This window comes from Podarcis raffonei, chromosome 1 (genome assembly GCF_027172205.1).
Source record: "Podarcis raffonei isolate rPodRaf1 chromosome 1, rPodRaf1.pri, whole genome shotgun sequence".
NCBI classification, from domain to species: Eukaryota; Metazoa; Chordata; class Lepidosauria; order Squamata; family Lacertidae; genus Podarcis; species Podarcis raffonei.
In genome coordinates, this window is record NC_070602.1 from 14,437,331 (window position 1) to 14,451,470 (window position 14,140).

At 40.8% G+C, this 14,140-nt stretch overlaps 1 protein-coding gene across 12 annotated transcripts in view; it reads right to left on the reverse strand.

Annotated features, from left to right (window-relative positions):
* KLC1 (kinesin light chain 1) overlaps positions 1–13,917 on the reverse strand; it is a 38,214-nt gene extending 24,297 nt beyond the window's left edge. For 5 of the 12 annotated variants that reach the window (XM_053364203.1, XM_053364112.1, XM_053363968.1 and 2 more), the window contains exons 1-3: positions 13,601–13,621; positions 465–726; positions 42–272 (exon numbers count right to left, since the gene is read on the reverse strand). In XM_053364203.1, coding sequence (XP_053220178.1) covers positions 42–272; positions 465–726; positions 13,601–13,608 — 501 coding nt within the window. In that variant the 5' untranslated portion in view covers positions 13,609–13,621. Of the gene's footprint in view, positions 1–41; positions 273–464; positions 727–12,885; positions 13,012–13,600; positions 13,622–13,749 lie in introns of those variants that run through there. The other 7 variants (XM_053364473.1, XM_053364382.1, XM_053364294.1 and 4 more) reach the window with 3 other exon arrangements.
* Positions 13,918–14,140: the final 223 nt, after the last annotated feature.

Sequence of the window (14,140 nt, forward strand, 5' to 3'; positions counted from 1 at the left end):
ATTAGGAAGAATAAAATGTGTTTTAATGTGAAGCTACTTACTGAAGGAGATATATCATCATCGTATTTTTTTAACTGATTCATAAATTCTAGGTGCTTCTTTTCTTCTTCCAGCTGAGCCACTGACTGTTCACTCTTTTGTAATTTCTGCTGGGTATTGGCTAGCTCATCTCTTAGCCATTGATTTTCCTGGCATAGCCTGCGAACCTGAGCTCGTAATTTCTGCTTCTCTGATTCCACCGCATTTAAGTGATTTGACAAGGCCATCATTACCTAGAAAGGACCAGAAATTACAAGTATTATTCCTCTTGTCTTACAATATTTGAACATATATGTGGGTTAGCATCAACTGCATCACTGCTTTACAAATCCAACATTTGAGATTTTAATTGTTAACATTGTTAAAATACTGTATCAAAGCAAGATAACATTTTGACACCAGACTAAATAGAAATGGCTTTTTACCTGTGCTTCACTGAGTCCAAGTTCCAGCATTTCCAGAGACTTGCGAATCATGTTTGATTTTTCTTCCACCAAATTTGTTTCATCATCTTTCTTCAAACACTTCAGTGTCTCCAGTAAACTCTGTAAGATGGAATTGTGCTCATTCTTCAAAGCTTCTAGTCCTTGAATCACTTGCTTAGTCTTAGAAATAATTTCATCTTGAGTGAGTTTCTCCAACTTGTCTTCCTTTAGATACACCATTGTGGACATGTTGTCATACATTCTAAGAAAACACAGAAATGGTAACTTTAGTTTAAAGCCAAACAACATATTTTACAATTCTTATTGGTCTTAATTGAAAACTGATGCAGTAGACCAAAGCATGCCCAAATGGCATAAAATATTTTGGTATACATACTCTAGATTTTGAATGTAGGTGTCTACAATAACTCCTGTGAAATTTTTTATTCAAAACAAACATTTTCCACAATACAAAGCAGTACTCCAATATTTTGTATCTTGTATACAGCTACAGATTCATGCAATAAAATATTGCCAATACATTTGCAGTAAACATTACTATCACAAAAAGGCTATGCAGTCAACAATATTTTAATTTCTGAAAGGTTTGGGTAAACTTTGCCGGCCAGCAAGATACATATATTTTAGTAGATGAGCCTCAGGGTCACTTCCAAATCTACAATTATATGATTTATGATTTATGTAGCAGCCCATCAATAAATATTCACTGGGCAGCGTACAATAAAACAGTATTAAAAATACAGGATAGATAACTTAACTATTAAGACAGTACAAAAACTTCCTTACAATAGGGACAGCATAATTTACAATCCATATTTTAACCAATATTAAAATATTATCCCTGGGCCATATTATTAATAATAAAAAATAAATTAACAATATTCAACTAAGTCATCACACTAGTGGAAGCCAGTGCAATAGCCACAACATGCCCTCCCCAAATCTGCTCTGGAGAGTGAGCAGAATCCCCAGAACAGCAAGGGCAAGGAAGGAGAGACTGTGCTGTCAAGCAAGCAGAAACACTTGAGCTGATGGACTGATCTCCCCAGCATTACACTGAATACGGCCCCATGGTCTCAAAGCTTTTGAATTCTGATATCCTTCCTACACACACACGGACCAGAAAGCCCTTGATTCGTGTGAAATATCCATTTATTAATCCTAGTTTGCAGGCATACATTGTCACCCAACCCAAAGGGATGGGAAATTTTAAAAATGACAAGAATATTGAAATGGCTGAGTAATGAAAGACAGGTAAAAGGGATTTTTCCTGTTATTTTATAATATAGCAAACCAGTGCATTCAGCTCTAAAAGCTGCTGACCGAAGCACTTCTAAATGACTTACATGGGTCAAAAGCAGTTTACTGCTCTCTCACTAACCTGTAGAGCCTGCTTGGGCACAATTCATTTAACCAGTTCTTCCATAGATTTACAATTTCAGAGAGGTATTCAAATTTCCATTGAAGACATGTTTAGGAGGGAGGGAACCCAGTAAGTATATGGTTATCAGGATAAATAATAATATTCATGGACCATAAGGGATTATCTCAGAACAGTAAAGAAGAGCCAGCACCTTTAGGCTCCTCCTCTCTCAGGACAGAGGTAGATGAAACTATAGTCTCCTGCCCACATGCAAGATGAATCACATTAAAACAATTGAAGTAAACATTAAAGCAGCAGCTATTGTGTGGCTTCCAATGTTGTCCAATTCCCTGATGGAAGAAAGGGGAGAGGAGCAGTTTCTAGCAATTCCCCCTGCTCCCCCTCCATAAATCTCATTTGGAGGACTGAAGGGACCCTGTGCAACAGAATTTTTTTTTGCATCAGCTAGAGCAGGCTTCCTCAACCTTGGCCCTCCAGATGTTTTTTGGCCTACAACTCCCATGATTCCTAGCTAGCAGGACCAGTGGTCAGGGATGATGGGAATTGTAGTCTCAAAACATCTGGAGGGCTGAGGCTGAGGAAGCTTGAGCTAGAGCAAATATGGGGAACTTCTGGCTATCTATATGCAGTGTTCAAAACTCCCATTGTTTCAGGCGTATTTTGCAACAGGGAATTTCATTAGCGAGAGCAGTTTCTGAGCTCTGGGCACAGTACTGTGCCTAAGATTTCAGATTAAAACTGCAGAGTGGAAGGAAAGGAGGAACTTTTTCTGTCTCCCCACTTCCAGCTACTCTCTGAAGACTGGACAAGAGAACCTTTTAAGAATATTAGTGGGGGGTCGGCAGGGAAAGGACTAGACCATGTGAAAAATGAACATAATACTTCAGCTGCAGTTCATTCATTTTCACCTTTGTATTCTTGTTATAAAAAGCGCGCCTAGACATTCCATTCTTGTGCCCATAACCTAGGTTTAAGGTGCCATTTAGCTGTCATATCTCAGTTTCTAACACTATATGTTGCTGAACAACAACTTCTATAATCCATTACTATTGACCATGCCAGCTTGAGTGATGGGAGTTGGAAGTCTAATGACATCTGGAGGATCACTGACTCCCCACCCATGAGTTAGAATGGGCACGATTGAGCTGTCCTTTCTCTGAATCTGAAAGCAATACCAAAATACTTAGTCGGCTCCACAGATCTGAAAGCAAAAAGAAGAGTTGAGAGACTTGTCACACTTCCCTAATTTGCCAGGAACTGTTTCCTGAAAAAACAAAATTTCACACCGCACAGTCAGACACACATGACTCACTGGGAGGTGGGGTTGGGGTGAGAGACTGCAACTGAATTTTGAAAAAGGCACAGCAAAAACAGAACAGCAATTTCCAACATATTCAACACAGAATATATTCTAATTGTAAAGGACCACTCATTAGCAATTAACCAATTTTCTTTTCCCATTATGATACTAAACTGCAACTTGAATTACGAGTGCTATAGACAAGCACATTCACCATCCATAGCTACTACATATCATGGCTTGGATCCAGATATGTCTTGCAAAAGCAAAAAGGGACTTCCACAAGGCAGGCTTATATTCTCCCAGTTTCCCTTCCCCACTGCAGCCTGTGCTCAATTAAAACCTATTCCGGAAGGTCCATCAGGAATAGCTGTAATAATGGTAACTACTAGTTGCCAATTCTCTGTTAAAGCAAATACCTCTGTACCACTCACAGAACTCCTTCCCTAGGGAGGCTAACCATGCACCCATTCTTCTCTTTTGGCACTGTAAGAAGATCTGCTTTTCTGAAGCCTTTCATGCTTCATGCTTTAACCTATTTTAAATGCACCTCTGTTCCTGGTTTGCTGTGTCCTATTGATTTCATTGTTCTATGCATTTTATTGTGAATTGCCAGGGAGCAAATTGGTTGTATACAAATATGCAAAATGTATCCGAAAATAAATCTAAACAGCCTTTGGGTCATAACATGTTTCCAAACACTGGGTGAAGCTTCTTATTCCTAAATCTGAGCACGTGCATACCTGTGACAGAGCTAGAAAAAGGTACGCAAAGTATTTTATCTTATTTCTCTTGTTCTTCAATGGTTCTACTTGGAACACACCTTTACTTGAAGTAGGAAAATAATGTTATGAATTTGGGGGGGGGGGTGTCGCAAACTACCCATAATCCTAAGTTTAGTAAAGGAATAGAATTTATCCGATTTTGGAGTATGAAGGGAAGATACCAGTGAAAAATAAAGGCTGAGCTAGGTCTCCTGGTTCAGGAACTCACTGATAGCAATGCCATTAAGATCACAAGGAGAAACAACCACCCCATTAAGATCACAAGGAGAAACAACCACCGAGCATTAAACAACAATTGACCATGCAGATGTTGTCCTTCCTCCAGTTGTGTGTTAGTTAGCAGAAGACAATATCAAAGTTGAGCTACTGGAGAGTTACAGCGTCTGCTGTGGCAGTAGAGACCGATATGGAAAATACAGGATCTGTTGCAGCTGAAGACGTCCAATTGTGCTGACGCAAGTGTACCATGGTGTTTCTTCTTCCAGCTGTGGATACACAACCTGTCTGTCTGTCTGTCTCCAGGCACTGTGGTCGTCTGCAAGGGATTCCCACACCACAGGATTAATGTTGCCAGCCTTCATGTCAAGTTTGCAGACATTTTTGTAATGCAGAGTTGGTCTGCCAATGGGCCCAGTGCCTGAAGCAAGCTCTCCACAGAGCATGTCCTTGGGGATTCTGCCATCTTTTATTCTGTGGACATGACCAACCTAGCGTAGATGTCGCTGAGACAGGAGGGCAAACATGGTGAGAATGTGGTCTTGGGAGAGCACATCTTTGTTTGAGATGCTGTCCTGCCATGTGAATCCCAAAATCTTCCTGACATGTGTAGAAGACTACAGTTATCACAAGGACTGATGCTGGCAATTGCCCCTTTAATGCCCCAGCATAAGGCCTAACATGCATGGACTTAGCTTTGTTTGCTATTTGTAACCTGTCCCTTCCAGAGTCAATATGAATCTTTGTCAGCAGCACAGCGTGTATTCAGTAGAAATTAGCAAATGTCACATGGCCTGTAAAGTATGATAAACAATGCACTAACTGGAAGAATCAAAGGCTGGTTGTCTGTAACATATAAGCTGAGTTTCTCACACAACTGCTTTTAGTTTGAAGAACGTTGCTGCTTGGGATCTAGAGCAGTATTCCCTTTTCCTCCCAGGAATGCATAAAGAATATAAAGCCCAGTGACGTATAACTCATATGTGTGTTATGAACACATGAATTAGCCTTGTCAGCGTAGTGAAACAATATATAATAGGGAGCCAGACAACTGGCAAAACCACAACTCAGCTGCTGAAACTAAGATGAGGAACTTAAGAGACAGATCCAGAACTAACAGAGATGCTTCACCCTGACTGTAAGATGCCATGCAGGCTATTGCTTGATAGCCTTACGCTTAACTGTTTGTAGTATTATGCCTTATTTAGTTTTGTGAGGGTTTAGTTAGCTTATTGTATAATTTATACAATTATTATGCTTTTTGCAGGCTCGCTATCACAAACCTTGTTTGTGATTTTACTTGCTGTACATGAATAAAATTGATAATAAGCACACTTTTGGGTGAAGACTGCCTCCAAATCCACAAAGAACATGAGTCTCCTCTATTTCATCAGCTACATGAGAATGGTACCGAGGCATCATGATCTGTGTACTTGAAGATTCCGAGAGATAGGAATCCTGATCCCCATCAAATCCCTCTGTTGTGCACTTTGATTTTCAGTTTTCTACCTGTGGACTGGACAACAGTGTCTTGCTTTGTGTAGCTTGGGTCCAATTCCATAAATAAAACTGTCTACAGGATCTTCTTTTGAATGACTTGCATGGCAGCACAGTTCTTCCATATGTTCCTATAATTTCACACAACTACGAACTTCTGCAGCCTTGCTTCATTAACTAGCTTCAGTTTCCATGGTTTAAGCTTTTGTTACCTCATTCCAAATTCAATCACTTTAAAGAAGAAAACATGGCTTGTACATTCTTATTTCCGTCCTGAACCTTGAAGGCTGAATCTTCCCTTGCTTAAAAAGGCATCCAGTGAAGCAAAGAAATCCAGATAGGGATTTGCATAGTTATCATAAATGAGCTAGCTATCACACATCTATGTAGTACTTCAAACTGCTCTTTGATTGCTTTCAGAATTTCCTAGAAGAATGAGTAACATATCCATGTCACAGGTGCATGTAATAATGTAATTTAGTGAAGTACATGACAAGGTAATAAATTAAGTCAGTTATATATCTTCATGTTGTTCCAGGTCTTGTTTCTGGTCAGTCACTGCCAGTTCAGACTCCATTAGCATACACATGGAAAGAAGGAACATTTCATCAAGTCATTTGCAAACTATGATAGATAGCTGTTGACTGTGGATTCTACTTTTAAGTGAAAACTGTCAGTTTAAAACATGGTTGCATCTATGCGACCAAATCAGAGGTACTAATATCAGGGGATATGACACCTATAACTCTTTTTTACAGTGATACAGGAGTTGTCACCTTAAATATACAGCATTTTCTTTTTTTCTTCTGACTGTTGTAAAAGATTACACCTTCTAATTTGCTGGTTGAAATGTAATAGATTCTCACAGCAATGAAGTTGTCATAAGCTTTATTTCCCTTGTGGAACATATTCAACAGGAAATCAACTGTAGTGGATGGTGCAGCTTTCTTGTAGCCATTGTCTCTTGAGACAGATGGATGCCAACAACCATGCCAAACAATGAGAGTTTGATGTATGCTTCAAAGGGATACAAACTTTCTTCCACCTTTCTTTGATCTTTATCATGAAGATAAACTGTACACGATCCTTCCTCATGTTAGTTGCAGTTCAGCAGTAGTATCTTCCTCTTTGTGGCACCCCAGCTCTTCAAAATTTGGTTTTACTCAAAATGCTTGATCTTAGTTAATGACTTTATGTCCAGCTTCGTCCAATAGAGATGGGTTGGTAAATGCTAATATTTCTGTTAGATTATCTGTTCCAATCTCATGTCAACAGCAGATCTTGGGATTTTTTTCCCTTTCCAACATATGCGCAGAGCTGCTTCCCAGGGTGAGGCTCCTACATTTTCAGCATGTTGTCTTGCAGTCAACACAGGCCATCTTGCATAGGTTGGCTGACTGAAGAAAAAGAACAAGCTGAACACCTGACCAAGGCAATGTACAAGTAGGCCATGTCTGTCAATGTGTTTGCTACAGGAAAATGTGTGAAAGAGGTAAATGAGTCAAATGCTGGTAAATTAGTATGATGCCATTTCACTATGCTCACCTGACTTAAGTTTTCCTTGATAATTCCACGTATGCACTGATGAAATGTCTTATTTCATCAGTCAACTATTTCCTTCTGAAGGCATGTCTCAAACAGCCAAACTCCTCAGGTTATTTCAGAAGGACAAATGTTACACAGACTCATCTCTCAGCACTGGTAATTCCTACAGCACATATACTAGCAACATTATAAACGTTGAATCATACAATGTTGATTATTTCCCCCAACTGTTCTCATCGTGCACAGAATTAAACTATATCAGCATATTTATTTAAGTACAGTTTGTGTAGCTATTTAACACCACTATGGCCCAAATTCATCAGAACACAGAGTCATCAAAAGATGCATCCAGCCAATTCAATGGGGTCCAAATGAGCATGTCCACAGATTGGAATGCACATCTTTATCAACAGGGTACATGCAATCCTGCTTCTACATGCAGCTCTCCTTTGCTGGAACAAGGTGTAAATGGCTGGTGCCATAAATGAAAAATACTTAACAGGTGCCATACAGCTGTATCCCAATGAAGCCAGTGAGCTGTCTATTGGGTGATATCCAATAGTCACACACAGAGATCAACAAAAATCAATTTGCAGCTAGTTTCAGTTGGACTTAGTGGAGATCACCCATTGTCAGCACAAATAACACTTTCAAGATTAAGAATTCCCATGTTCAGAGCTATTCCCCTTCAAGCAACACTCCCCCCGCCCCCGGCCTTAAACAAATAATTCATCTTGAGTCAGTTATCAACATATCAACATATTTATTTTCTTGTTCAGGATAAAAAGTAGACATTTTTAGGTCAATGCCACTGAACGCAATACTATAAAACCATAAGTATATAGAAATCCTGACACTACCCTTGAAATACAGATTTTTTTAAAGCTGCAAGTGTACAGTTTTCCTTACTCAAATCAAAACTATCGAATGTTCTTACTTTGATAATATTATTCTTATGGAATACTGAGAATTTATCAAGGGCAGATAATCACAGAGTGCCACCAGCAAGGTCATGAGCAACATGGATGGTAATTTGGAACACATATGGAGACAGATGGAAAAATAGTTTTATAGCCCTAAAGGTTAGTGAGGTAAGACAAAAATTCATGACAATTGTTCAGATTCTCATAAAAACATTAAAACTGGCAGAGATGGACACTCCAAAGCAGATTGGAGGGCACAGGGGGCTGCAGAGGAAGAGAAGAGGGAGAGGGATTTTTATCACACAACTTTGGGTGAACCATACAACAATTTCAAAACCTCTTACACACTTACTTCAGCTCAGAGATCATGACTTGCTGAAATCACAGTTTCCTATCACAGTCAAACCGAGAAACTATGATTTCAATCTTGGTTTACTAATCAGCATATGATAATTTCCTATGCTAGTTAATAGTCAGTAATCTAACCTCCTCATTTCAATGTAACAGGAAACTATGGTTTAAATAAGCCATAATCTCTAGTCTAAAGTGAAGTCAGTATGTGAAGGAAGACTTCTTGCCATGTTGAGCTTATGCAATTTTATATTGGTAAAAAATTATATTGGTAAAAAATATGTTTGAAAAAATATATACAGACAACATGACAAATTAGTCAGTTCTCAGCAATACAAACACAAAGGTTAGTTTTACGCAAAATACTTCAGTCATTTCAGGTACCAAACCTATTGATACCCCAATTATTTTGGAAACCAGATGCTTTGTTGAGTTACTCAACATATGTTAAGTGTATTGGAAAATAAAGTGAATGGAGGGAAAAAGCTGGCAAGTGTTTATTTTGTGCTGGGAATGGAAGTAATGAAGTACAAAAGTACAAAAATTACTTCTTTGCATTTATGTATATAGCATACTGAGTGTTAAAAGTGTTTCAAATATGCTGTCAATAATCTTTACAATAGCCTTGTGAGCAGTGGTTTCCCCCCCCTAGAAAAATAGGTGCCGGTACTCGCTATTAAAGGGTGGTGCTGTGGGATAAACCACAGAGCCTAGGACTTGCCAATCAGAAGGTCGGCGGTTCGAATCCCCACGACGGGGTGAGCTCCCGTTGCTCAGTCCCTGCTCCTGCGAACCTAGCTGTTCGAAAGCACCTCAAAGTGCAAGTAGATAAATAGGTACCGCTCCAGCGGTACGGTAAACGGCGTTTCCATGTGCTGCTCTGGTTCGCCACAAGCGGCTTAGTCGTGCTGGCCACATGACCTGGAAGCTGTACGCTGGCTCCCTTGGCCAATAAAGCGAGATGAGCGCCGCAACCCCAGAGTCGGCCACGACTGGACCTAATGGTCAGGAGTTCCTTTACCGTTACCTTTTACTCGCCACTAAGTTGTTACAGTAAGTGCCACACTTTTTAGCAACAACAAAAAAGAGGTGCTGGTATTCCGTACCCTTGAGTTCCCCCTGAAAAATAAGTGCTGCTTGTGAGATAGGTCAGTATTATCCTAGTGAGGGATGAATAATTGCTAGCAGCAAGTTTATGGACAGAAACCAGAAAAGGTAACAGCTCACAGTCCTTGCCGCTGCAATAGCTTCAAATTTTATCCATTACAATTTTATCTTTGATTTGAAAAAGCCTAGAATCCCTTTTCTGTGGTGACAAGAGTTTATTTTCTAGAGATAACAGGAAAATTGCACTTAATACAACTACAGAGTAATAAAAAAAACGGGGGGGGGGGATTTCCAAATACTTTCCTGCCTAATAAGTCATCTTAAAAAACCCATTCATCCCCCCCCTCCAGGAATACCAATATATTTTGCATGTGCATCAGCAATAAGACATAGAAAATGCAGTATGGTAATAAGGACAAACTACCTCAGGGGATTTTGCTTCCTATGCTATTTTACATGCAAGCTTATGAGCAGTACATCCTGCAAAGAATAAATTAAATTGGAGGGCCTCCATTTATTGAAGATTGCAAAAACTGAAGCTTAAACATTTGAAGCTTAGTTCCTATTATAAAGAAAATGACATATTTGAGCACCATAGCTCTTTCAGACAGCTTTTGTTTGATGTTGCCTCATGCACTTGTTATTCTGAATGTTAAAAAGCCTAAAATGTATAGAAGCCATGTTGTCACACTAGATAGAGTTATACTGAAAATTCAGAGTAAAAACATATTCTAAGCTAACTGCGCCTCAGAGGCAGATCAGAAAGGTGGAGACTGAAGAGAAGCTGCACTAATCCTCATGTCCAAAGGGAATTTAGCCTGCAGTAAAAAGCCAGAGACTGCATTAGAGGGTACAATGAAACATCCCAAGGGCACCCAACTGAGCAAAAGAAACCAACAGATACAGCACAAAGGAAGAGAGGCAGGTGAGCATTTTGCCAAAGCCTGATGGAAAACTCAGACACAAAGCTAACAGCAACTGATCCCTCCTTTAAAATAAAATCATATTACACTGATTTTTTATATTATAACCCACTTCATCTTCCTTTGATGTTCAGATATTGTTCTGTGTTCTTATTTAATATTCAGAGGCTTCGTCTGAGGTTGCAAGTACTATTACTGTTATGCCAGTGACCTAGATTTCTCTTTTAACCTTTCCATTCTAAATCACTTTTGTTTTTTACTCTGCCTTAGTAAAAAGGCAAGCATGGACACTGTTAAGCAGCAGTGGACAGAAGGCAGAACGGAATTTACTGGTAGATCTTTGGCAAGAATTTCTGACTTCTAATTGTTTAACAACAGCAACAACAAATTGACTCTAAATTATACTGCTGAAATAAAGAAAGCATTGGGTGACTAGGATTCTTCTGTGTCAGGACTGAGAATTCTGTTCAGTTCTAGTACTCAAGAGCAAATTCCTGGGATCAGATTTCTTTAAATGTATTTCTTTTACACCAGACTCCAGTAGGTGGGTCTCTGGGTTCTAATAAAAACACAATAGTTTCCTCAAGTCCAAATTCTGCCCCCACTTGCAATAAATTAGTATTTCACAATTACTTTGGGTAATCCTTTACTTTATTTTACAATAGGACATGTATTTTTAAACAGTATATAATTTTAACAATATCAAGGTAACTGTATGGATCAATTTTATTTTCATGATCACAAAAATATAGGTAAACATCTGGAACATTATATAAAAATGTTATTCAGTCTTGGACTTTTTAAAAATAAAAACAATAGATTTTGGCTCCTAAGCATTTCTGAATGAGCTGTGTTATTACCACACAATTCTCAGCTTCCTAAAATATAAAGTCATCTCAGAACAGTTTCCTGTTAAGCAATATGTTTGCTATAACTCAGATGTGCTGCCTCATAACACATTATAGCTCTGCCTAATGGATCTGTTTTAACTTCACTGTTGATGAATGCTGAATTTATTATTCCAGATGCATTTAAGTCCTATGACTAATGTCTTCCATCATGATGCAACCTAGTTTTCAAAATTCTTAGAAAATGAACTTCTGTGAGATATTTTAAATCAAAATATGTTCATGTCATTTTAAAACAAATGGCTCTTTAGGAAAGCTGAGAATACAATTCTGACATGTACGCAATAAGTAGATGGTTCAACTGTTTTCTATACAACTTAGCTCAGAAATGCATACTTATTCTATACACAGCACAATCCTATTCATGTCCACTCATAAGTATGAACCACTTAGTTCAAAAGGGCTTACTACCAGTTATGTGAGTATTATAGGATTGTATCATTCATTTGTTTATATTTCATTCTACTGTCATACTGTTATGCTTGAATTGCAAGCTCTACAAGATATTTTCTCCCACCAAGATACAAAAATGAAAACTACTTCCTAGATTTTTAAAAGTTTCCCAAGATCCTATACAAGTCATTTGGCAGATTTCCTGTTATTAATGAATAAGGGTTGGTCCTGTTTGTTCAAAGGGCCTCTTATGCTTCAGTAGTTTACATGTAATTTTAGGTAGGAAAAATGAGGGCTAATTAGGCTATAATTCAGTGGGGCTTACTACTGAGTAGTAATGGTTAGGACTGGGGGTTTACTAATTGCAACCTGGTTTCAGTCATCCTGCTTCCATGCATAAGTATTGCTTCAAAACAGTTTCAGATCCAAAATCTTGTAATCAATTGAAAAGAAAGCCAGGAGACAGCAAGCTGATGAGCCTGCCTTAATAGACTCAAAAGCATGCCCAACCCCCTCTCCCTTCCTTATTTCAATCAAAAACAAAAACCCAGAAGGATTGAGCCACCCTGCATCTAAAAATGAAACTGAGGTAACACATATCCTCATCCCAAGATGCTACTGTCTAGCCCCTGAAACCAAGATATGAATGTGAAAAGGAGAGAGGGAGGGAGAAAGGTAGGAAAGGGGGTTGTCGCCTCTGTAAAGGAAGCACATCCCCTACATGCAGGCCTATCCCTTCCTCTCCTGCATCCTTTCCCCAGCTGCAGGTGGGGGAGAAAGGCAAGAGAGAGCGAGAGATTGAGAGATTGGTGTTGGCTACTTGGCTCTTTGCAAATGATCCACGCCTGAACATCCGCGGAATCCCAATGGGACTGGCTGTTGCCCCAAGGGACCAACCCGGGACTAACAGGAGCCTGGCTCTGCCTTTTGTTCTGGATGAGTAATCGACGGAAAAATGGGGTGGGGGGGCCGCAAGAGAGAAAGAGCCTCCAAGGAAGGAAGACACACATACGCACACTTCCTTCACACCCAGAGCTTAATAAATAAACAAATCTGGCTGCTACCAACCTCCTATTACTCCTTCCTCCGCTGGTGCATGTCCCTTTCCTCCATCTTCTAGATCTGTATACAGTTTCAATTCTATCAATGCTCCAGTTTTTTGTTGTTGATGATTGGGGAGAGAGGCATGGTTTTTTGCTGTTCTTATATTTACCTGTAATCTGCCTTGAGCCCCATCAGGGGAAAATGAATATATAATAATGACAATAATAACCATATTTTGGAAGTACAGTGGTACCTCGGGTTAAGTACTTAATTCGTTCTGGAGGTCTGTTCTTAACCTGAAGCACCACTTTAGCTAATGGGGCCTCCTGCTGCTGCCGTGCCACCGGAGCACAATTTCTGTTCTCATCCTGAAGCAAAGTTCTTAACCCGAGGTACTATTTCTGGGTTAGCGGAGTCTGTAACCTGAAGCGTCTGTAACCCGAGGTACCACTGTACTCCATTCAGCCCACCCACCCAGCGTTACACCCCCTCCTGTAAGCCGCCCAGAGTGAGGCTGGGGAAACCCAGCCACGATGGGGTATAAATAATAAAATTATTATTGTTGTTGTCATCCTCATTAGCCGCCACAACCCACCCACGCAGGATCTGGCCCTCCCTCCGCAGAGGCTGCCCATCTGCCTTAGGTGCTCGGGATCAGCATCACCTCACGCCTCCTCTCCCCCCCCCATTAGATCCAGCATCGCTCCCCACTATACACGGGACACGCATACACACACACCTTCCCATAAGTGGCGCCCTTTCCCGGCATCTCTGAGGGGCGGCGGGAGGGGGCGTACGGAGGGGCGGCAGGCCGCTGGCTCCGGGGAGGGGGGGCTCTGAGGAGGCAGGCGGAGAGGGAACCAGGATGCCAGAAAAACGGCCACTCACCCCAGCTATGACCTCTCCGCCCAGGCCGGAGTAGCCGGCTGTCAGTCCCGGGGAGGAGGAGGAGGCTGGTCTCCGCACAGCCGCCGACGCCACCGCGGCTATTGCAGTTACAGCCGCCGCTGAAAGAGACAGAGGTAAGTCCTTCCCGGCTTCCCAAGGCTGACTGAGCGGCCTCAGCTCCGCCCCTCTCCTCACCGAAAATGGCGGCCCTCCCTCCCGGCCCACAATCCTCCGCGCGGCGGCAGCAATGATGTCAGTGCTGTCAGAGGGAAGGGAAGAGGGAGGGAGAGAGGCTCGCTCGCGCGCGCGAGGCAGGCCTTTCGTACAAGGCGCATGCGCCAAGCTGGGTTGGAGTGGAGACGGGGCTGGCTTGCCTCTCCGGCCGCGCGCT